This window comes from Falco punctatus (assembly GCF_963210335.1).
Source record: "Falco punctatus genome assembly, chromosome: 2".
Classification (NCBI taxonomy): domain Eukaryota; kingdom Metazoa; phylum Chordata; class Aves; order Falconiformes; family Falconidae; genus Falco; species Falco punctatus.
The window spans coordinates 96,649,627-96,673,945 of NC_137581.1; the positions used below are offsets into that span (position 1 = coordinate 96,649,627).

General features: G+C 38.5%; 1 protein-coding gene across 6 annotated transcripts in view; it reads right to left on the reverse strand.

Annotated features, from left to right (window-relative positions):
- Positions 1-24,319, reverse strand: part of TBL1X (transducin beta like 1 X-linked) — a 195,838-nt gene that overhangs the window by 36,094 nt on the left and 135,425 nt on the right. For 4 of the 6 annotated variants that reach the window (XM_080376934.1, XM_080376932.1, XM_080376933.1 and 1 more), the window contains 3 exons: positions 16,307-16,414; positions 4,949-5,067; positions 2,702-2,789 (listed from right to left, as the gene is read on the reverse strand). In XM_080376934.1, the coding sequence (XP_080233060.1) occupies positions 2,702-2,789; positions 4,949-5,067; positions 16,307-16,364 (265 nt within the window). In that variant the 5' untranslated portion in view covers positions 16,365-16,414. The remainder of the gene's footprint in view (positions 1-2,701; positions 2,790-4,948; positions 5,068-16,306; positions 16,415-24,319) is intronic. The other 2 variants (XM_080376937.1, XM_080376936.1) reach the window with 1 other exon arrangement.

Genomic DNA, 24,319 nt, shown 5'->3' on the forward strand with positions numbered 1-24,319 from the left:
GGGTATGAAGGCGAGCGCTGCAGAGTGACTGTACATAGGGGCAGATGCGGGAGGGGGAAGGGGGAACAGGATGTAGATATAACTGTAGGAACCCATTTATCACCACACTGTCTCCAGAGCATTAATCTAACATTAAAAGCCTTGGGGAAACCACCCATGCACTGTCTCAAACAGGAAGAGCCCTCACAGCCTCCACCAACTAGACAAGAAAGGAAAAAAAAAAAAAAAAAAAAAAAAGAAAAAGAAACCAGCCCTCAAAATGAAAATACTTCCGTTAAATATAGCTGTGCCTCTTCCCCTTGTCAACAGTAGTTTCATTTATAGTTTTGTCCGTTAAGGGATTTCCCCCATATCACTGCAATGTCCAATTGTGTGTGGGCTGGAGGAGAGGATTTTGGGCTCACTCCACAGTAATGCTTTCTCTCTCTCACTCAAATTGTTTTCAAGATCCTTTTTGCAGTTAGCTCTATTATGATTATACATAGATAGCAAAAACAAGCTGAGAAACAGAATGCCTCCCACATTTGAAACCAAGGTATGTATTTCTCCGTGATTCTCTCCCTCTACACATTTTATTTTGCCACTGTTTTTCTCTTCTTCCTGGTAACAGCCTCTATCCTCTCCCTTCCTGACCCTAACTTCCCTCCCTGGCACTCCCCCTGTTTTGAGGGATGCTTTGGGCACTTTTTAGGAAGTGGCAGGTCCATCTATGAGCAGAACTATGTAGGATTATAAGGTTTAAAAACAAAGCATAGGAAAAAACACCTGAAAAACTGCAGCAGCATTTATCTAATCCCTGGTCCAATTCTTATCCTGTATTGCTCTTTATGTCCCGGTCTAGTTTATGAGCTGCTGGACCTCCTGCTGCATTCAAAATAGACGGTAAGATCTGCAAGGCAGTGTTTTTCCCTTGTTATTAGTTTTGTAGGACATCTAAGCACATTACTGGGCACCACAATGAGGAACCAATCAAGCACTGTGCATACACAGCCTGTCTGAGAGATCTAGGGCTTGATCACTGAACACTGAAGCCGCCTCTATGTATATATAAACACACGGCATGCAACGAACCAGAATTAAGGGAGTATGATCCCACCTAATTTATGTTTATGTGTATTTAAACTAATCAACAACAGTAATGGTACCTTCTTGAAAAAGAATGGGCTTTAAAATGCATAATGGATAAATCAGCAATCAGTTTAAGAATGCAGAAGAATAGGAAAATTAAGCTCTTGTCCAGAAGCACTGAAGATAACTACTAAAAAAGCCAGCAGGTACTTTGTGAGTCAGCAGCTCAGAAAACTGTAACTTGGTCTCTGATTCAATCAAAAGGTGGATGGCATGAAAATGGCAACCAACAAACATTGATAGAAAATGTAAAAAAGCAGAAAATCATTACTGTGGACCTACAGTAGGATTAGTTTTAACTATGACTTTGTACCTCTCGTTGTTGCATTTGGTATCTTGCACACTTTTTGGTTGGCTGCTGGCACATATCAAGCCCCATCTTTGCCAGAAGACATGACTGTGGCACACAGCTAACCCCTTTATCCAGTACTGAGCTGCCACATCCCCAAAGGAGGAACACATTTCACACGTGAGAGAAGAATTTCCCAGCACAAAACCCAGTTGTGTTATTGCAATTAATCTTGCTACTTTACTGTTTCTCTGGATGCTAAGAAACTATTACCAAAGCACCTGTTATATGGGGAAACAAAACTCCTGGCTACACTGTCAGTGAAGAGCAATCTCTCTCACCCATTTCCATCAGTTGTGACAAACTTTACTAAAACTGCTTAAGTGGGTGCTGCTGTACACTGTGTTCCTCACGCTCTCTGAAAAATCCTCCCATACAATTGCAATTAAAAGAAAACCAAACACAACAGAAACAAGTCAACCAGCCCACTGACCGATGGCTAATTACCTCCTGGTTTCTTGTACTACTGTAGCATACACGTAAAGCTCACATGAAAGTAGACTGGTTTTAAAAGTAACACACAGTTAACAGTTAACAAACCCCTGAATGAAGCCGTACCCACGTCAGGCTTCTGATAACACTGAAGAATCACTTGAGCTTTGCTTTTACAGTTACTAGATGTCATCAGTTCTCTTTGGGGCTCTGCATCTGAGTACACTGAATTATACAGCACTGTTGCAGCTCTATAGTTCAGTCTTACAAAAAAGTGACTTCTATTAAACAAAGGCAAGGTTTTTTAAATGTTAGCTTGTGTTACAAATGTTAACCTGGCTCTCTTTCTAAGTCCATGAAAGCACACTGGGGAAGGCAAAGCCAAGAGGCGAGCCCCTGCCCCTGCGCTCCCAGTGACTTTGTGCAGGCTGTCAAGGCAGCTGGGGAGCAAGAGCAGAGACAGAAGGTGCTCTGCAAGTGGGAATCTGAAGAAAGGATGCAGTAGGGATGACATGGAATTACAATAGAACCAAACTCAAAATGCTCTAGTAGCAGGGAAATGAATGAAAGTTGCAAATCTGTGTCTGTATTTCTCATAAATTGTAATTTCAGTGAATGAAATAATCACTATAAAATAGTAATTACTATTAGAATAGCACCAATAACTGAAATCTTAATGTAGTAAACCCTTCCAGGACACACGCAATGAGATTATGAGTTTTAAGGTTAAAGACACGAACACAAAGGGCCAAAGCAGGAAAAGCATGGCCACACACTGAACCAGTTTCATACCAGTAAAGCAGTCACTTGTGCTGTGACACGACCAGAGCCCTAAACAGTGTTTTTCAGCAGACTTGAGAGAAAGGCTTCCAGGTTTTTTCTACCTCAAAGAAGATGGGAAAATATAAACCATCAAATTATGTATAATCTGTAAATACATTATCGTAGATGAAAATATATCCAAATGAACAGTGCCGATTTTGGTATCATCACCTTATAGGGGGGTGACCTATCCACAACTATGGAGTAGTTGGTCTTGAAAGATTTTACAGAGCATAAAAGCACAGAGGAAATAACGAATGCAATGACACCCCATTCCCAGTCCCCAAGCCTAGAAATTATTATGTAAGTGTTTTTGACTTGAAAACGGAGTGAAATTCCTCACTGACAGATTCCCGCACTTTTCTGTACTGACAGTGGTAACAGGTCCTGGTTCTGTGCTGTATCTTTTCCCACTGAGGTGTCTGTATATACTCTCAGTGGTACATACACAACCGTTCGCAAATTCTTGCCCTAGGCAGTGCCAAAAAATGCATATGTAGGACTGTGTTTTGCAAAATTTCAGAGTGATTTTGCTGTAACTGCAAAAATGGAGATGATCAAGATTTTTTTTTCCCCTTGGCTGCTCCTTTTTCAGTTAAAAATGGCCTCCCCTTAAAACAAGATTTGCCATCGATCATAAAATGACTAGGTTTCATTTAATGAACATAATGCTGCTCTTTGTGTGCTTGTCTGATCTGCAGGCTACGTAGTTTTAATTGTTTGTAATGTCACTGGCTCACAGCAGAAATGCCTGTCAAACGCAGGCGTAGGGAAGGGGACTGGGCAGCCATGCAGCCTGGGGAATGCCTTGTCTTCTCCAGAATGTGTCTCACCTCTTCTGGGAGTGGAGGGCTCTTCCTTTTAGGCACTCAACTAGGGTGCTGCTGAGTATTCCCAGTGCTAGCTCATCTGGCAATCACAGATCCAGCTGATGTTCAGTAAGTGCTCCTTTCATTTTCTGATCCCTTTAGCACCGTAAAAAGCACTCTTGTTTAAATTGAAATCTTAAATTGTCACAGCTACAGCACCTACTGCTGGGTTTGTAGAGGCGAGGGGAATGACAAAGAGGGGTCTGTGGAAGCAACGACCTCTGAAATGTTTCAGTTTTGCTGGTTACTCAGGTGTTACCTCAGGGATGCCCTGATTAGCAAGAGTTAAGCGATCTGTTGAATACTGCAGCAGCTTTCTGTTTATGAACTGACTTTGTTTTCTCTATAAATCTAACAAGTATATTGTTCAAATATTTTTTTAAAAAACCAGATGTGTCCAAGTTATTTACAAATTACTCATTTTAATTGCTCATAATGTTCTTTACTGAAACATTTGTTACTGTAGAACGAAACAGAGAATAAAGAATTATGAACATCAAATTGCCTTTTACACACATCCCCAGCATCTTTATGATGAACAGCCTCTATCCCAACACTGAGTGAAATAACAACCCATTCCTACAAATCTTTTTATAACTAATGCCCAGTGTGGCCTTCCGTCCTGCAAAACAGTAAGATTTCATATGGAGGTCTGTGTCATTTCCTTGAACAACTTTTCCTATTTCTTTAACTCACGCAGTTCAGATTGAGGTTTTCAAATTCAGGGATCTTAGGTTCAATTTTCAGCAATCACTAAATTAGTGATGTTATTATCGCAACAGAAAGTGAAGGAAAAATAAAAAAAAAATATGAGGGGGCATAAACTATCTGACAACCCCTTCTTTTTCTGTAACAATGTAATCACCTCCATGTGGAAATAATCAACACCTCTTCACTGACTTCTCTGACATTGTGTTGTCTTTCTTTTTGGCAATTCCCAATACCAGCTCTTACGATTCTCATCTTCTAAAGTAACACACTGTTCTCTCTGAGGCAAGTACAGGATAAAAAAAATGAGCAAGGTTTTAGAAATGATTAAAACTTCTGGCTCAGTAAAACAAACCTGCAACCATTACAATGGGATCCACTGACGATCTCAAGTTTTCTGGCTGTACAAGTGCCTCTTTGACCGATGTAAAATTCACGCAAGAATGGAAGGCACATAAGAGCTACAGCTGTACAGGCTGCAGGGAAACAAAAAACTGGTTGTGCGGGGATAAAGGAAAGTAATCTTTATGACCATAAATGGATTCATGGGCAAAAATCCTGTGGGATTTAGACACATCAAGTAGAAACATCACGCGCAGGAGGAAAAGATGTCCCCACACAGTCCCATGAGTTGTTTTACCATGTTACCAAATCCAAGTAACTCCAAAGCTGCCCGCACAACTGCTTGCCAAAGAAACCAGATGCAGCCGGCAGAAATACATCTTCCCAAGTTCGATGTCTGGGCCTTGGGAGTGCCATCTAAGTGGGAAGGCAAGAAAGGAAGAGTGGTGCAATGTGGTGTTCTGAAGTAAGTTAGAGCCCCATCACTACAGTTCAAAAAAATTCCGTTGAAGAAGAGTGAAATATGACCACTAACAAAATAATTTCCTCCAAATACTAACGGTATACAAACAGCACAAGTTAACACTAAATTAAGTCTAGATTCACCAGTGTAAGAAGCAAGGGACATATATCATAAGGGCATATCTGAATGTAATTTCTGGCTGCAAAACCAGAAGCAAACAGTTTAACGTAGAGCAACTGTATTTTCTTAATCCTGGGATTAACATACACTAATCTAGTTCCTAAGGTAAATGACATAATTTCTTGCCCACTGCCCAGGAGACTACAATGATGTTCTTCATTGTACTTGACTGCAGCTGCCATTTTAGAGTCTACTATTTACCCTTCTGTACAATGCACTGAGTGAGAGGTAAGAATGTAACATGGATCCTGATCCTTGTTTCTCCTTAAATTTCTGTCTAAATGTCATTAGGTATCCATAAAAATATGACCTCACATATGCGGAGGCTTCACAAAAAGGGACACCAGTTTCTTCAAAATACATTTGGTTGCAGTTAATAATGTCTGGTGCCTTCAGCCACCGGTAAGATTCTACAAATAGTTAAAAAAAAAAAGGTAGCCAAAAATCCTACACATCATCTTGTTTATTATTCACAGCAGACTGAGATTCTTCTCCTAGCTGAGCTTTTTCTTTCTCGGTAATACATCCTAGAGTGCCTCTCTGGTTTTGGCAGTGTCTGCTTATTTCTGCAGACTTACCTTCACAATTACATAAAGGGCTTAACAAGGACACACATTAGCAATTTAAAATAGAGAGCTGCAGTTGAAATATATTTTTAGAAAAATCAGCTGAACAATGGGGCTTGCACATTTGTTTCAAGATTAGGATTGCTGAACGATTAAAATTATTTCCAGAACCCTGGGAAATGTGTCCTGTATTACAAGCTCTTTCACAGTCCCTGGGAAATATAAAGAAAGGATCCCTAGCTGTAGCTTGTGTCAGTTGCCAAATTACAGTGTGCCTGGCTACCCGAAGTTTTGTAGAAGCAATTATTCACTAATATTAAATGTTACACCCTTTTTTCTTGGATATCTGACCTGTTCACCTTCTGCCAAGAATACAGAGTAAATGTCTGCTACCCAAAATTATTTTATTACGTGCCAAAGAATGTTTTTGGCAGGTTTTTTTTTTTCTTCTTCTTTTTCATGCAGGAAAATATGTTGGAAAAGATTAATACAACTTGGAAATGATCTTTTGATGAGCAGTACTTGGCACTCACTGTTTATGCCTTTATGTGGGCTGCAAATTAACAAAAAGAGAAATACGATACAGACAGAAAACAGAACATGAGCAATGGAAAGAGGAACTTAAAAAAAATCTTTTGAAAACAAGGTCTGAAATAATCCCCTTTTTTACTCACTCTGTGTAAAATAGACTGGCAATTGTGAATTAATGTCAACACAGACCTAGAAATTTAATGCAACTATGGGCAAGGTCTGAAATAACTTGCAAAGACCACGGCAAGAAAAAAAAAATCCTTTCCTTCTAAATTAATGGCATGCTGTTATCTTTTAGCTCTATCTGTGCAATCAAACATCCAAGGAGACATGCATCGTTTTAAGGATCACATTTATAGAAGAGACTTTCACAGTCGTATATACTTCACATTCTATTTCTGTAAGCTATGCTCTTCTAACAGTTCCAATATACACCTATAAGCGGTGGCAAGTAGAACACCACAGCTGACACTCAGTGGGCATTCGGACCTTCAGCACCAGGATGGTTTCTGATGATTGTGACTACAAATAGAGTCCTAATACAGCTACATTGGTTAAGTGTGAGGAGGGGTGATTGGTAACTGCCATAGCTCTGCAGGCAGAAAGTCCCCAGTGTGCAGGTTATTAGCAAAACTTGCAACGCTGCAAGATATAGCTTCTTTCACTGGGCCTGGAGAATCATAAGGATAAGCAGTAAACTGGCAAATGTGTTGCACTTAACTGCTTTTACACACAAAGCCATCTTGACCTATAGATATCTGCCTTCCACCCAACATCCAATTTTCTTAATAAAGCTGTAATACTGCACTTATGCAAGCTTTAAAATACAGGACATGAAGTGATCAAAATCCATGCTATGGAATAAATTTGCAAAGCTGTAATTGTTTATGTTTGCATATGTTAAAAATCACCATGTTTGCTCAGTGTCTAGGATCTAAGCAGTGTATGGCAACTTTCAGGACAAAGAAAAATTCTAAGTAGACAAGTTTAGAAAACTGTGAAGAGACTTAGAAGGTAATATGAAGTAACCAGGGTTTTGCATATGGCAAAAGAACAACAGATACTCAGCATATTTTTTCTTTCACAGGAACATACAAAATTTTGCAAGTATTGCTTTTCTTACACAGCATTTATGGTACTGTTGTTATGGCACAGGAGTAAAAGACACAGTGAAAGATGCTTTCATAAGGACCTCTTGAACTACATCACAAAACATTTGAAACTATCGTTTTTATATATGGATATGAAGTGTTTATCTGTTCACAAAACTCCAAGTCTGTGCATATAATACACATAAAAATGGCTCTCATATGTCTTAATACATTCTTTTGAAAATATAACCAGAACAAAGCATGACAAAACCAATAACTTTAACTGTAAAAATATTTTTTCCTCTCCCGCTGTGGAATTTGGATTTTGGGAAGCCAACCATTAAATACTACTAGTACATATTCACTGCGCTACGAAAAAAGTGCACAATGTGGTTTTGACTCACATGGGTGCTGTCAGCTTAAAACACAATTTGTGTATCTTTAAAGGTAGCTGGGAAAAGTATCTACCTTTAACCTATCAGCTTCATCCTTCCTAAGTTCTATAGCTTTGGTAAGTTTTAAAAAAAAGTTTTGGAACTGCAGCCCAATAAGGCTTGTTGTCTGCTAAAGCTGACGCTGATTTTCTTAAAATGTACTTAGGATTTGCAAAGAGAGTAAGTGATTACTAGCAGAGACAGAAACTGGGCATAATAATACAGTTCGTATTTGAGAAATGGATTTGTCTTTTCAGCAGTCATCCGTCCTTCAACTATTAAGTGTAATTTCAAATTCAGTCAGTCTCACCATTTTGGGAATCCTACAGCCATGTTCTCCCTTGTTTAGAAGAAATACAGAGAGTAGGGGAAAGATTAAAGAGAAAAAAGGAGCACCAATTTATTAAAACCCCTTATGTAACTTTTTGATGTACAGTATTTTTACTATATACATATTATGCTGAGGAGGTTATATATATTATATTACATTTTACATAATATATTTAGTTATAGATGGTTTCTCATTACATAGAAATGTTCATTCTTGGGTAACTTTAAAAAACCACTTCTATTTAAACACAAACATTTTTGCCAAATTTCTCAAATGTTCTTATCCAAGAGTCACTTCATCACGTATTTCACTCCTAGAACAACACCATGGCTTTAGTTATCTCAAATAATTCATGGAAGGTCACAAATGTTGGTTCTATATCCAGTATATCAGTATTCAGTATATCAGATTTGGATCAAAAGCTTAAGTCATTTTATTTTAATTGATTAGGTAGGCCCTAAAGAGGATAACACATCATATAAATAGGGCTGCATGCCCACAAATCAGATCTGTGCTAAACGATAAGAATTAAAAATAGAGCTTGCAATGCCCCAAAGCCTTGTCACTGTTCAGCTGAAAAGGTGCAAGAACCCCTGCCTTCAGCCTTAACAGCAGTTCCTGAATAATACAGTTTGCATCTTGTTCATGCTGCATTTAGATATATATATTCACCTAGAAATTCATAAACAGTACTTCTGAAATAACAGAAAAAGTATGTTCAATATTGTCCCAGCACACCTGTAACAGTCCTTCCTCAGAGGATTTCAAGACATTTTAGGACTATAATCTTTTAACATCTGCTGTGAGGTACTGTACATAATATTAACTTCACGTTCCAACAGGAAAATTTAGGCGCAAAAACTTTAAGGCCAAGTTCAAACACCCATTTTTTATGTTTCTCCTTAAAAAAAAGCACTGTTTTATTTTCTCAGTAATACCTGTTCAGCATCCAGTTACACTAGGACAAAAGTACCTGTGCAAAGAAAAGCTAGGGAAATACACAAGCATCTTTGTATCAGTGCGGCCGAGTTTGGTCTGTGAACTGTAGGTACTCTGTACTGCAGGGAGAATACATGTGGCTCAAGGGCCAGGGATAATACACATGTAGACACAAATAACGCGGTCACAGACTGTTACTGAAACACCACTGAAATGCATGTTTTATCTGTCGTCGTCAGGATGTCTTTCCAAGGATGTACATTTTCCTCAGCAAACCGAAGGTTTCTCTCCATCCTTACTATTGGAACATAGCGATATACAGAGCTTCAAGAGCACTCCAGTGACTATCACGTTTAACAGCACTTTTATGTGTAGGTTCTTTAAAAGATTTTTGAGGCTCCACAGCATTGAGCAGGCTGGACTAGTTGAACAAGAGTCAACAACGTGCTCTTGCAGCTAGAAAAGCCAACATCATCCTGAGCTGTGTCTGAAAAGTGTTGCCAGCAGGTCAGTGGAGGATATCCTTGCCCTCTGCTCAGCACGGGTGACACACACTGGGAGTACCCCGTCCAGTTCTAGGCTCCCCAGTACAAGAAAGACAGGGGCATACAGAGTAAGAGTCCAGTGAAAAGGCTACAAAGATGATCAATGGACTGGAGCATTTGGCATGCAAGGGAAGGCTGAGAGAGTTGGTAGTGCTCAGCCTGGAGAAGAGAAGGCTTGGGGGGGACCTTATCCATGTGTATGAATACCTGAGGGGGGGGGCAAAGAGGACAGAGCCAGGCTCTTCTAAGTGGAGCCCAGTGATAGGACAAGAGGCAATGGGCACAAACTGAAACACACATGAAACTCCATCGAAACAAAATAAAACACTTTTTTTACTGTGAGGGTGATTGAGTATTGGAACACGCTCCTCAGGGAGGCTGTGGACTCTCCAGCCTTGGGAGACATGCACAACCTGAGTGGACACAGCCCTAAGCAACCTGCTGCCACTGACCCCGCTGTGAGCGCAAGAGCTGGACTAGATGATCTCCAAAGGTCCCTGAACTGCTCTGATTCTGTCACCTCGTGAGATACCATCCAGCCTGACCTCTTCTATTATCCTAATGAGTCTAACTGGAAGAAAACATAAAAAAGGCAAAAGAAAAATAATTATCCACTGACTCTACCATCAGTGCACACTATTATTTTTAGCGTCACACTGGACAAGTGCATTTATTGATCAAGTGATTCATTCTTCTAATGAATTATTCTTCAAGGTACAGGCTTCAATAATTTAAGCAAAGCCCATGCACTGTACATTCCCCTTCTACCTAGCAACAGCCTTGCTATACAAAGGAAGCAGTTAGCTTTGAAGCAAATTTATCTGACCTGTATATGCCAGTATTTTATGCTATGCTTAATCTGAATTCTTTTCAACATGCACTTATTTCACCTGTGACTCAGGAACTCAGTGCCATACACAGCTGCTCAAAATACTCAACTGTACCTTACATGCAGAAAAAGTACGGACTTCAAAGAAAAATGACACAGGCTTATTTAGGTAAAGACTTGCATAAGGCACAAATTCCAAAGAACAGAATACTCATCTTCAGTCATTCCTTATTGCCTAAGAACTTAACTAAGCAAAGAGCGGTATTTACATTTTGTATAAAATTTCTTTGTTAGAAAAGAAAGAGAGTCATAAAGAAAATATTTTCCTTCAAATTCTGTGGCTTCTATTTTAAAAAACTGTAAATGGCATTGGAAAAATGTCAGTTTAGTACTATTGCAACTACTAGTATCTAGTCAGACAACATCACAATGATGAAATCCCAGAAGCTTCAGGATATCCACATTTTGAATTGTCTCATAATTTCCAAAAGCAGAATGAGAATAAGATGCCCTGGATGTGGTTAACAAGAAAGGCTCATGTCTGCACATGCCTAATTCTATGAAGGATTCTGTGCTGTGATTCACAGAAACACTTCGTGCTCCATGTGCCTTTGAGTCTGTGCTTAAAATCTGAGAGAAAATCTTATCTTTTAGGAAAAAAAAGAAAATCTGTCAACCATGAACCAAACAGACAAACATGCTGCTATCATCCTGACTCTACAGAAGGAAAACAACTACGTTATTAGCTGCCTTAATTTTTATGGTTGGGAAGAAAACAAATGACAATTCTAAACTATAACAGTACGTTGTCCCAAGTGAGCAGATAAAAATCTCATTGACATCTTTTTAGCAAAAGCATCCAGCTAGTGTTTTTATTGTCTTGGACATGGTAGAGATTGTACACTGAGGAATAGTTTATCAAGTGTATGTCATAAAACATAGACAAATTCGAATTGAACAGTAAAAGAATAAGCAAAAATGGAAACTGTTACACAACCTTAACTCTAACAAGTCATTGCCAGACAGCGACTACAATATATGCCCTACCATAGAGCAGTATAAGCCACAGACAGCTGGGGAACTGATTTTCAGAGAAAAGATTCTGCACTGCAACATGCAAGTGCCAGAAAAGGAACACAATTAAATAAATAAATACATAAAAAATACCAAATCTGAAAAAGCTCTAATAACTGAACTGACATGTTGGGCTGGGTGGGGAAGGTAATTTATTGTAGCATTTGGACCTATGATAGGATTTGCCACTCACAACAGGTGGCAGCACATTTTAGATTAAAAGGTATGTGAGAGATTTTATTTCCCTTGGTTTTGCCATCCCCCTTCCCCCCTCCCCTCTTTTCAATTTACCTTGGAATCCTTATTACTCCCATTGCATTGTACTGCTCTGACCTTCATTCCAACAGACAAATAATTATCTGTTTCTCTTTGGGCAGACAAAGCAGAATGGGAAAACTCTATACTCAGAATTCGATATGGTTTTGTAGAAACACAGCTCTTCACTCTGAAGAAAACCAACAGAAGGGCTATGTCAGCAGCGAAGATGGCTGCTAGCAAAAGCATGCTTCTCAGGGTTTGAACAGTCTCAAAGTTGAATTAACATAATATGGATGCCAGGACCGTAGCTTCTTTGGTGTAGCTTATTTCACTTCCGTCAATGCACCTGATTCGTTGGTGCAACTACATCCACCACAGAAGTATTTTGCGTGCTCCTGTCTCCACACTGGTGGTACACTTACAGTATGGACATAACCTGAGCCTGATGTCAGTAACAGAGGCTAACATTTTCACTTAAAGGTAGTCTTTGAATCAAGACACCTACAAATAAATATAACCTGACTTTAAAGGGTTTGACTCCTGAGATAAATGATGCTTTGAAGTACTCAGCACTTTCAAGAATTGGGCCGCTTTAAATTGTGCACCAATAAGGTCATATTCAAAAAGATGCAAACTGAACATTGCAGGACTTGATTTTGGATAGGAAGTAGAAACCTTAAACTGAAATGAAACACTTGATTTCTTTATACCTCAAGAAGGGGGGCATTCACGGACCTACAGCAGAAGCACCAACACCCAGCCACCTTTGTGAAGGAATTCGTGGGCCATCAACCCATGGAGCCTAACTTATGCCTGACTGCTTTGTTTTTCTGGGCATAGATTAGTCCTGAGACAGTCATCTATGTGAAGAGGCAATTATTCCCTAACTTATTTTAATACAGCTAAGCAATTAGAACCTTAACTTGTCTAAATCCTGTCTTGTGCTGGAGGGGTTTGACTGCACTGCCCCTGGACCAGGCATCTTTTCCAACCTGCTTCTCCAGCAGGTAACTCAAAGTAGTCTCCCTGGCTGTATTCCTTCTGGTAAACCACATGATCAGTCAGTATAACTCATCAAGAGCTACAGCTTACCATTTCATTCCATCTGCGAATGTACTCAAGAATAATTTTGTATTTCCTTCCAGGTAACTGATAAAGCTACTGAGCAGTATTACGCCAAGAACAGATTCTTGTGAGTTCCCACTAACCTTTGAGTTGAATATTCCCCAATTCTAATCACTTTTCAAGATGTTTCTGTTAGCCTGTTTTTAATCCATTTGATCACTATGGATCACACTACTTTTACACACTGTTATTTCATTTTGCTTTTAACCACAGCGTCAACAAGACTAAGTAAATACCATGAAGTAGTCTAAGTGTATTATTGTCAGCACAGCTATCTCTGCCAACTTCATTTGTGATGTTGGAAAAAGCAGTATCAAGTTTGTTTGACAAGATCTATTATCCATAAAAAGTTGCTGGCTGGCATTAGGCATGATGTCATCTCTTCATTTTTTGCTGGAGGTATCTAGTTTCAACCTTCCAATGATTTTGCTTGACCTATAGTTACCTGGATCATCTTGTTTAACCTTTAAAAATTCTGGCACAACATTTGCTTTTTCCAGTTCGCTGGAACTCCCCTTTGTATGCCATGATTTGTTAAAAAGCAACAATAATGGTTTAGACAGTTCAACTCTATTGATACTCTCCCACTCAAGTTTTCTGTCAGAGAATTAAGGAGGAAATATAATCATTGAATTCCACTTGCAACTTCAATTTTAGAAGAACTGAACTTCCACTAGAATGACCTGCCAGCATTTTCATAGCGAAGTATAAAGCCCCCGTCAGTATCTTTGCTACAATGTTTCAAATAATCTCAAGTACTTCTGTGCCTCGCAGACGCAAAATACTTGAAATATTAGACGGACAGTTTGCTTTTTATATAGTTCTGCTGTATCTATTTCCTTTTATTGTTTCTCTCTTCCTCCCACCGTTTGCCTACATTTTATAGGAAAGCCTGAAAGTTTTACAGGATGACATTAAAGGACAGATACCAGGAAAAAAAAATAATTGAACTTCTGTACATTCTTGCAAGCAACCTTTATGGCTGTGTTCGATATAATATTTAGAAACCTTGGGTTCAGCTGATGTTTAATAAATAATCAATGTAATAACTTTGGTTTTGGCAAACGCCTTAAATTGTAGGGATCTGAACTCAAAACTGTCTTTAAACACTAGCCCTCTAGATTTGGCACGCATTATTTCTGAAGCTGTTGATTAAACATCTTGCATCTGATGTTGCATTTTATGGCATTTATACTAGCAGGTGGAAAGGCAAGACACTGTATAACAATTTCTGTCTATTACCCTATTTTATCTGAAAATACAGATACAAAAATTTCTTTGAGAAAAACAATGACAGTATGAAAGAAGATGGAAATTAAATGTAAGGAGCTTTTAAAATAGATTAGTGGATTCATCATTGCTTATAGCTCTTATTTGCTGAATGCCATTACTAGCAAACTGACAGGTGTATCTACTAAATCAATACCTAGCATCCGGATTTCAATATGCTCAGTTTGAAGCATATTTGAATATTTCTTTAAAAATTTAACCTCAATTTCTACTCTTTTATATGAGTAAAATCCAACAGAACACTGGAAGTAGATGTTTTTGTGAATGGCTTTAGTATGTGATGATTAAATAAGAAAAACATTTGGCCCTTTACATAAGAAGGTTAGAAGAAGAACTTGCAAGTAATATGAAGATTTGTACATGAAGTTCTCCCTAAAATAGCAAAAGTGATTCCCTGCTTGTGGGAGACATTAGAAGAAGTTTTTCCTGACATTTGGCTGATACCAGCATTCTTGATGGACTTTGTAAAGCTGCCTTCTGAATTGCCACACAACACTAACTCACCTACTGATGTATCAAGAGGAATAAAAAGGCTGATTTTCCTTTTTTTTTTTTTTTTCCACATCAGGAAAAGTTACTATATTAATACACTGTTATGTAGCATCTCCTATAATACAAATGAAACAATATAAAACAATTTCAGGATTTTTTAGGCTTTGATAATGTCCAGCTGCACACTGCTCCAATGTTCGAAAGATCTTTCCAGTGTGGTACCCAACAGCTTATTTTTAAAAATAAACTTTGTCTGGATGAAATTTTAGTTTTTAGTTAGTTCCTGTTTTTCCTTTATCTGATTGCATGCCAGAAATAAGACTACTTTTTTATACGCTCTGGAATACAATATAAGAAGACGGCAACTAACAGGCCACAACTGGACTCTCAAAGAAGTGATTTAAAAGACCAAACCCTGAAAAAGTGTAAGTCTTCTTCTCAGTTTCAGTCGAGATTCCTTGCATAGGGACTTAGGTTCCTGGGATTTCAACAGCCTTGGAAGTAGAAGAAACAGATCAAAAAAACCTTATCTAATAAATGCTAGTTATAATGACCATGCTAATCCAGTATCTTCCACCTACTGGGATTCGGGTCCCCTGTCCAAGACATCTTTCAAGCCTGGAGGGCTTATTCTATAACTGCGTTTGAGACCTGTCAGGAAGACATGTATTTTTCACTGTTTTTTTTTTTTTGTTGTTTCAGCATATGAAACACCAAATATTTTTAGTCAATTCTACTTTTACCAACCCAGAACACAGGGCCAGTATGAAGTAAACTGGAATCCAGGCTAAAAATCCTTCCTCTATCATCTCTGTGCTAATAGAATATTTTCCATTACTGAACAGAACTTCTACTTCTGGCAAAGCATGAAATCAGGAACACAAAACCAAAACAGACCCTAAATTTAAATTTCAATTTAATTTTTTTTTTTTTTGAAGGAAAGATGAAACTTTCCTTCTAAAAGGAAAAGCCCTGTAAAGACATTATTTTCCAATATGAAAACAAATAGAAATGAAATGATACTAAGACATAGCCATTCTGGCACTTGTGCAGCTCAGTTTACATACATAATTAATGAAATTCTAAACCATCAGATGCTCACACCCAAATTTCTGTTTACAGCCAATATAAAACTAATTTAGACAATCCCTCTTTACTTAATAAGTATCTGACAGAACTATTTCAAGTAGCTAAGAAAAAAGATACAAAATCCATGTGCTTTGTGCCTGTGCTGCCAAAGATGATTTTGGCTGAGATGAAACAACTCTACAAAAACATGTGTTAACATAATGTTATTTATTTCCTTGTTTTGCCTAACTGCAATGTTTACTTTGTACCTGTCTATGTTTGTACTTTTATTACTTTCAAAACCATGATTTCAAAGTAACATGGGTTTGTGCAAGAAATATTTTGTCTCAGTGTAACATTCCTAAAGCAACACTGTGTAAAAAGCCCAACTTCCCACATCATCTATGACCTGAAATTGTGAGGAAAGACAGGAAATGTACCTGATTCCTGGAGATAGCGATACACCAAGAAATTCACTTCGTCACTGGTTATGCTCATCTTAGCCCAACCTCAATATGATGAGGTTTACGAGAAGTGTGATCCACGCTCTGTTTAAATGGAAAGAAAAGAACAGGGTTTGTTTTATCTTGATTTATTATGAAATTTGTTATCAAAATAGAGGGGGGAATTGTTAAGGTATCTGAAGAACTCATATAGTTATTAGAGCTGTTACATCCCAATGTGAGGCACTCATTAAATATTGTGAATCAAGTACTCAAGCAGTACTGTACCTTTTATTATAATCGAAGAACAGTATTTAACAAGTATGAGAGAGTCAGAAGGAGCATTTTCAGTCTTGGAAGCCTCTGCGAATGTCAGTTCTTTTGCTTCTGTGCCTTTACTAGGTTCTTTGGACACTCCTTTTTACTGTGTGAGCACTTTCTTTTCAGAACTGCTGGCAATTAGAAGTCATGTATAATACACTGAATCACAACCTTTTTGCAGCCCCAAATTTGTAATCTAGTTTTCTGTCCAGTAGTTCAACCACTGAAAAGACAAGATTCTTTCCTTACAAAACAATATTACATAGTGAACTTAAATAAAATTCTCATAAAGTAGAAACAAATCTAAATTCAAGATGAGATTACAAATTTTATTAGAGGGGTTGGTGGGGGGGAGAGAGAGAGAATGCCATATACCTTGAGTCAACAAATATCCTGGCATTACATAGACTTATCAAGTTATAATGTCTCTGCTGATTAATGGTGAGCAAGAATTAAGCTTCAATTATTCATCTAAGTAATCGTAACCTTTAGGATGACAGTTTTACATTACTATTTTGGGCATAAACTCTGATGATAAAAACATTGGGTTTAAATGATAAATTTGTTTTGAACATTTTCCATTAAATCTTGATGATTCATTTCTGTTTGGGAATCCAACTTAAGTAGTTTGGTTTTAAAAGCTGTAAGTACTTCTCAGACATAAACTGTGCAACTTTGTCAGCCACACCATACCTATAACTAATCATGTAAAGATTTGGATGCAGGAGCACACGCTACGCTCTCGTCGCCTATTACAAATGAAAGACCGTAGGCGTGTGCCATTTGTTTCAATTTCCCGTATGTCTCTTCTTGGCAAGCAGAAAGGTCTTTGTTCATCGAAAACCTCTTCAGTAATTCCTGTCGCCTGAAGTAGCACCTGCTACTGCAGGCAACGCTGATCGACTACAAGTTTCCCCTGCTGATGATTTAAACCAGCAGGTCACTCATGACTGTAACAGATGTCTCTGCATATTTATGTAAATGGAGGTCTTTCGAACCCTGGTAAGCCTTTTATTCTCCTGGGCTGCTATATTTCATCAATGGCTCAGATGCTTGGTTTCCATAAGAAACCATCGCTTGCTAATTTGGGAGACATCTTCCTCAAGTCTTTTTTATTACAGTCCATACTTCACAGACAAGAAGAAACAAAATACTGAAAATTGTGCAGTCTCAGCAAGGAAAATTTCAGCTACTTTGGAAAGGATGAACACTTTTTGCTAAGATTCTGGCCGAAGCCAACATCAGCTGTATCCAGCATCCAGTCCTGTCACACATGCCACGTATTGCCCTGGGAAGCCGTTTGGTCTCTGTTCTCCTAATCCCTCAATCTGTAAAATGGGCTCAAGTTTCTCTGCCAGAGGATCAGTAGACTGAAAGCACTCGTATCTGTAAGGGCTTTATTTACCAAGGTTGGCAAGTGCAGGCAGCGAAAGCACCGCTTTCAGTATAACTTTATACATACTTCTTCCAGATAAACAGACTTTGTTTTGAATAATTAATAAATCCCTGTGCCTCTTTTTGCATAATCATCACTACACAATGAAGAACAAGACATACATTCATGGCAATAGTTAAGGCCATTTTCATGCCTGTCTGAGTGCCTCAAATACATCTGTATTGCTGATATGGCCATGATAACAATCAAGAAACTTTGATAGCTGTGGGTTTAAAATAAACACCCGACATAACGCTTTTAAAAGCATTTTAAAAATAGCAGTTTCAGAATTTGGTGGTAGGAAAATTGGTAAAGATGAAACCTCTTATAAAAATTCAGTTTCAGCAATGACGTACTTTGTGGTAAAATGAACTTTTATTTAAACAAATCAAGAAACTAAAAATGCCATTTCTGGATGCATCTTGCTAATTTAAAACATTAACATGGTATTTCCCACACACAGAGGGCTGCTTTGGGCAAGAGAAGGGAAGGGAAAGGAGGAGTGTTGTTTTTTGTTTGTTTTTCTTAAGACGACATTTCTTAAATGAATTAAAACCAGAGAAAATCAGATTGACTGCAAAATAAATAGCCTGACAGCCCCAGAAAAACCTCCACAGCAGCTACCTTTGTATCAGAATCCCAAGCACACCAAGTAGTTGGATTTACAATGCATTTTCTCTGAAGTCAGTCAACAGGAATTACTTTGACATATGTGTCGGATCGTATCTTTATACACATCGTTACCATGCCACAAATAACCCCATGATCCCTACTCATACATTTAAGGTTCCCCCCACGGTGCCCCCCCCCCCCCCCAGATGCCAGTGCAGCAATCAGATACACAACTGTGAAGCTTTTACCCGTCCAAAGCAATACACACAGATCTTGGCTTTGACCCAGAGAAATCTATTCATTAGAAATTTGGCTGAGCTATGAAAGACCATACTCAATTTCATTAACGCTCTTTTTCATTTCCTTCTCTGCAGATAAAACACCCCAAATAAAAGAGGTTACAGAAGACATGGTGGGGAGGAGAGGAATGTACTTATCTTTTGTGTATCTCAAAGTCTGATTCATGAGGAACAAACAACTAGCCTCCCCCTCAATACAGTTTTTTTAAATGTAGAAATGCAAACTTCTGTAGAAACTCACAGAAACCTTTAGTAGTTGTGATAGATTTATTTCTGCTAATTGATAGTCTCCTTTTGATACTGGAGACTGGTATTACCTGGATTAATAGTTTTTTAAAAGAAATGAAGTATAGCTTATAACAATACCGATGTGCCTTTGGAGATATTTCACATCTAAACCAGCAATAACATCTTAGTTTTTCACAATGTCAAGAGGATTTACAGAAAGCATTCAAACATGTGTTTGACCTTTACTTGAAACACTTCTTCCTGAACCCAGTTACACATAATGGAAAGTTCTATTCACTTTGACCTCAGCTTAAAAATTTGGGTTGTGATCCTGCAGATATTTGAGAATGTCCAAACAGGTGAGAAGAGTCCATTAAGACTTCCCAGATATAATGGATCCCAAACATTCAAACCCCATTGGTGGATGGGTTGACAAGATCATGCACAATTAATTTAAAACGTATTTTAAATAAACACTTAACTCTCAGTCCTGCTGGGATAGGTTTGCAGAAATGCTTCCCGTACCGAGGTAACAAGCTGGGTTATTAGCTCAGATGTGCTACCATCGTGCTTCTAGGGCTGCTTGGCTTTTACTGAACGAAGTCGTTCAGCTGGAGTTGAGCTGGCTCCAGCACAGCTAACACTGCAGCACACCCCTCTGCGCTCTGGGTAACCAGGGCAGCTTATTTCCTGGAGCACAGCACCGGACCTGATTTGGCTCTGTGCACCAACATACCACTGTTCTCAAATTATACCCTGCTGGAGCACTGGGAATCCTGCTAATGGGCCATGCAAGCGGCTCTGGAGAAGGCTGCCTCATGTATTGCTATGGTTCAGCACAGCGCTAGCCAGGTCGACTAAGCATAGTTTATTTACATCCCATCCCCTTAGTCAAGGATTGCTCTTCCTTCGTCTGGTGTATTTTAGCACTGTTGCCATAAATAAGGGAGATCTGGCTGAAGAATCAAGGGAAAATAACTTTTCCAACTTTAAAATAGCATCTAAAGAAAGAACTCCTCTGCTTCTCTTCTAAATGATGCTCACAGGGTCCTCCAGGGCTGTGCCCTGCCCTCCGGGCTAACCCTGGGGTAGGGGACAGCCAAGGCTATTTCAGGAAAGGAGTTTACATTTGCTATTTGAAGCAGTGCTGCCATGCACAGGGTCTGGGATTTAGCAGTCAATCTTCCACTCAGGAAGGCAAAACCAGGCCAGACTTTTAGGGAAAATATCTAAACTAAACCCTGAATCTGAAACCTAAATAGGAAGATGGCTCTTTCCATTCCTGCTTCCAGCCCAGATTACAGAAATTCATCCATACTAGAAAAACTACAATGTTACTCTGGCCCTCTTCTTACTCTCTGAAGAAATCTGCAAGCTCCAGTCTGCTTTACCTGAGTGCTGAGCAGTCACTAGCTTCTTGAAGGAGGGTTTTTTTGGGTCATTATTGTTAAAGAAACATCCTCCACTCATAAACCCCCCTGAACTATTTACCTGCTTACTTGACAAGGCTAGGCCAAAATGTCTCTTCCCAACCAAAGTTTTGACAACATTTTCATTAAAATGATGGGGGGCGAAGAGAAATTGTATATTTGCTTTGGGGGAAAAAAGGCAAAAATGAGAGGTTCAATAAAAATAAGAACATTCCAGAAAGTTCAAATATTTAATGTTGTCAAATTGATACCCTGCTGCATGGGAACTGGAGTTCTCATACTTGTGCTCCCATTTTCTCGCCTGAGATGGCTCCACGCATCAAGGCACGTCTCTCAGGACCTACTACAGTCTCTCTATCTCGGAGAAGACAATGTGAACACGAGAACTAAGATAGACTCTAGGAAGGCACCATGACAGCAGAGCCAAATCCATGTGTTACTGTTCTGCATATGCTCTGCAGTTTAATGGAAAACATTTCCCCAAACCAGAAGCCACTTCTCACAAAACGAGTCACTTAAGCAATCTCAGTATTTCTGTTGAGAAAAATACTTTTATCAGAAACTTCCAATGAACCCTACGCTTCTGTATTTCTAGGCTGTGTCTTACCATAGAGCCAGAGCAGAGTCAGCAGCCAGCAGCTCTCCCCCAAAGGCTAACGAGCTCTGCTTGGCCCACACCACTGCATTCTTCAGTCTTGGCTTTTATCACAGCTGCCTCTTCTCAAGGAGGAACTCCAGTTCGCTTCTTCCCCAAAATGCCAAAACCAAGCTTCTGGAGAGTAAAAGAGCATACTTGGCTCCCTCTCCCCTCATAGTCTCTCCTGCCATCTCATGAAGCTAAAGAGTAAAACATGTATTCTTGACGAGCATCCTCACAATGGAATGAAACCATCACATTCCTGCTGATTACAAGGTACAGAGCGTGCAGGATGGTTCTTTCCAAACTCCACCTATGCCAGTCACCAAAAAAACCACAGTGAGACCTGTTCAAAATGCAGCTTGTGCACGCATGACTTCCAGACTCCTCCTTGTCAGGCTTGAACTTGACACCTGCTTTAAAAAACCTAAACCTAAAATATAAACAGTTGCCCTTTCTAGAGATCATGCACTTAAGAAAGCAAAACAAGATGTGCTCACATAAGATCTGCACCATATCTCCCCGCCTTTCTTAATGAGGAGGCACCAGTTAACTATCCTCATTCCGTAAATGATCACCATAGGTCACCTGAAGTATTTAATTACAAAAAGGAGACAATTCAAACCTCTCAGAGCTCTTTACAGATGCTCAAAGATATCTTTGCATCACTGAAAGTAGTTATTTTGAGATTTTCTTTACAAGCACAGTAACAAATTTGTTGTTTTGGGGAAAACAAAGGCTGAGAGTTTGCAGAACAGGGTAATCTCTTTCAAGAACAGGTTATTGCTTGTACATTCTGGGCTCTCACTTAGAGATCTGTCACCAATGTTTATAGCAGCACAGTAAGGACAGGGACCTCAAAGAGAAAAGGCAATAGGCTTGTCAGAAAACCTGCAGTTGCCAAATGTTAAGGCTGACTCTTCTTTTGGTTTTGTTTTTGGTTTGTAAGTCTGTTTATTTACACTGACCTTCTGCTGACTTTCAAAAGGCCTCACTGAACCAAAACAAACCCAGGGAGCCCCAACTCATCCCCATCCTCACTGCTGCCTATAAGACCACTCTGATGGAAAGAAGTGACAACTGCATCTGTATCTGACCACTTCAGGAAAAATGGCATGGATATAAACAAGGTCTACCTTGGATCCAGACACTTAGGGTATCTCATACAATTAATCACTGAACACAAACATATCAGTGTTCAAAATCTGGTGCCAATCAAAAGAAGAGAAGGTAGAAGAAATTGACAACTACAGATGTGGCAGTTATCAATGAACCTGCAATTCTCTCTTGAACACTCTCGATGAATTAAATGCTGTGTGGGCAAATTTGACAAAAATGGGGTTTTCATTTAAATAAAACCTTTGTTCAGGGAGAAGGCATAACTGTGCCTACTGTATTTATCTTTCTAAAAATCTACAACAAATTATCAAAATTATTGTCCTGTCCTGGAAAACCACAAAATAATACATCATCCAGTAAAATAACAAACCATTAAAAACATAAAATGTAATAAAACCTAATAAAAATATTAATAAAAATAACTTGTTACACACAAAGTTACACACTTTGGCAGATATCACTACAGAAAGTTTTATTTCTATGTGAATACTATAAATTACAAATTACATTTCTAACTGAAAAGTCATTTGGAATCAAACCCACATTAATTTATCTAAAAAAAGGGCAACAAGAGATATTCCAGCAATTTCTAAGTGCTATTAAAACATTTTTCAATTAATCAGCAATTTCCAGCACAAAATAACTAATTGTCAAAGGAAGACAAGCCTTTCATCACTGGTCACTAACCCAGCAAACTCCCTCTATCAAAAGATGCAGAACTATGCATCAACTCTTTCATACTTATAATCTCTTAGTTTGATCTGGTTATTTTTAAATTCTCAGCTGGTTTACTTAATTACATCAGCCTCCAGCGTTTCAGTTCTAAGAGTTCAAGTGGATCTTTTCCAACTCCCTTTGCTGCAGAGTAAAATGGGTTTTCCTGTATTGATCTTTCCTTTTTGGCACTCTGCTAAGGGAAAAAAAAGCAAACAAAACCAACCGCTCTTCTTAATTAGTGCAATTGTGTTACACCTCTTTTATAGCTTAGTTCTAAGAAAAGGCAACTTCAATTATTTTTTTTCTTTTTTTTTTAATAAACAAAATTATTGTTTACACTAGTATATCGCATGGAAACTCCAGGAAGCCAAAAATAAGACTGATGGGAGAGCAAAGGTTGACAGTAGTTCTAGAGCTTGCAAATTTATTTAAATTAACTGTGATAAAATAAAAAAAAGAAGAAATTACAGAGGCTTGAGAAATCAAAACACGTGACTGAATTTAGATTGAGAATCAAGATACCTCACCACTCTTGGAACAAAACTGAAGTCAGTTGGGAATGCTGCCACCAAACATAACTAGGATTTTCTTCCTTACATGAGCACAAAATGGCAATTAGGAAAAACTGGGGGACAATGGTATGTGTCCACTCATTTCAAATCAATTAGGCCAAAATACATGATCATCTGATTGTGCAGTAACTGTTCTGTGTGCCTGTGCATTTCCATGCACGTAATACAAGAAATATGGTTTAAATCTTAGAAGTAGTGCTACATGCTTAAAGAAGTTAAGGAATATTGCAACTTTAAAAAGATGGCACAATTTCCCTTTTTTTTTTTTTTTTTAGTTTTGGCATGAGGAACAGTGTATTAATATTATCTCAAATCAAACCTTTCATTTACTATACCTAGATTTTTACTAAAACCTCAACAAAAACAGAAGGAGCAAACGTGAGCACTTACATTTTTCATCTCTGCTTCACGTTCATAGAGTACTGAGGCGAAAGGAATATGATGGGATGAGTTTCTACCAGAACTGATCGTACGGGTTTCATTTTCTTTCTGTGACTGCAGACTGGAGTAAAATAACACAGCTAAACTTTTAGAACTAATATCCCCCCAAATATTTAGAATAAAGCACAGTTTCTATTTCAGCTATTGAACAACTTCTCTGGTGCCTAACAGCAAAGATCCACTTCAGTGTGATGCATCT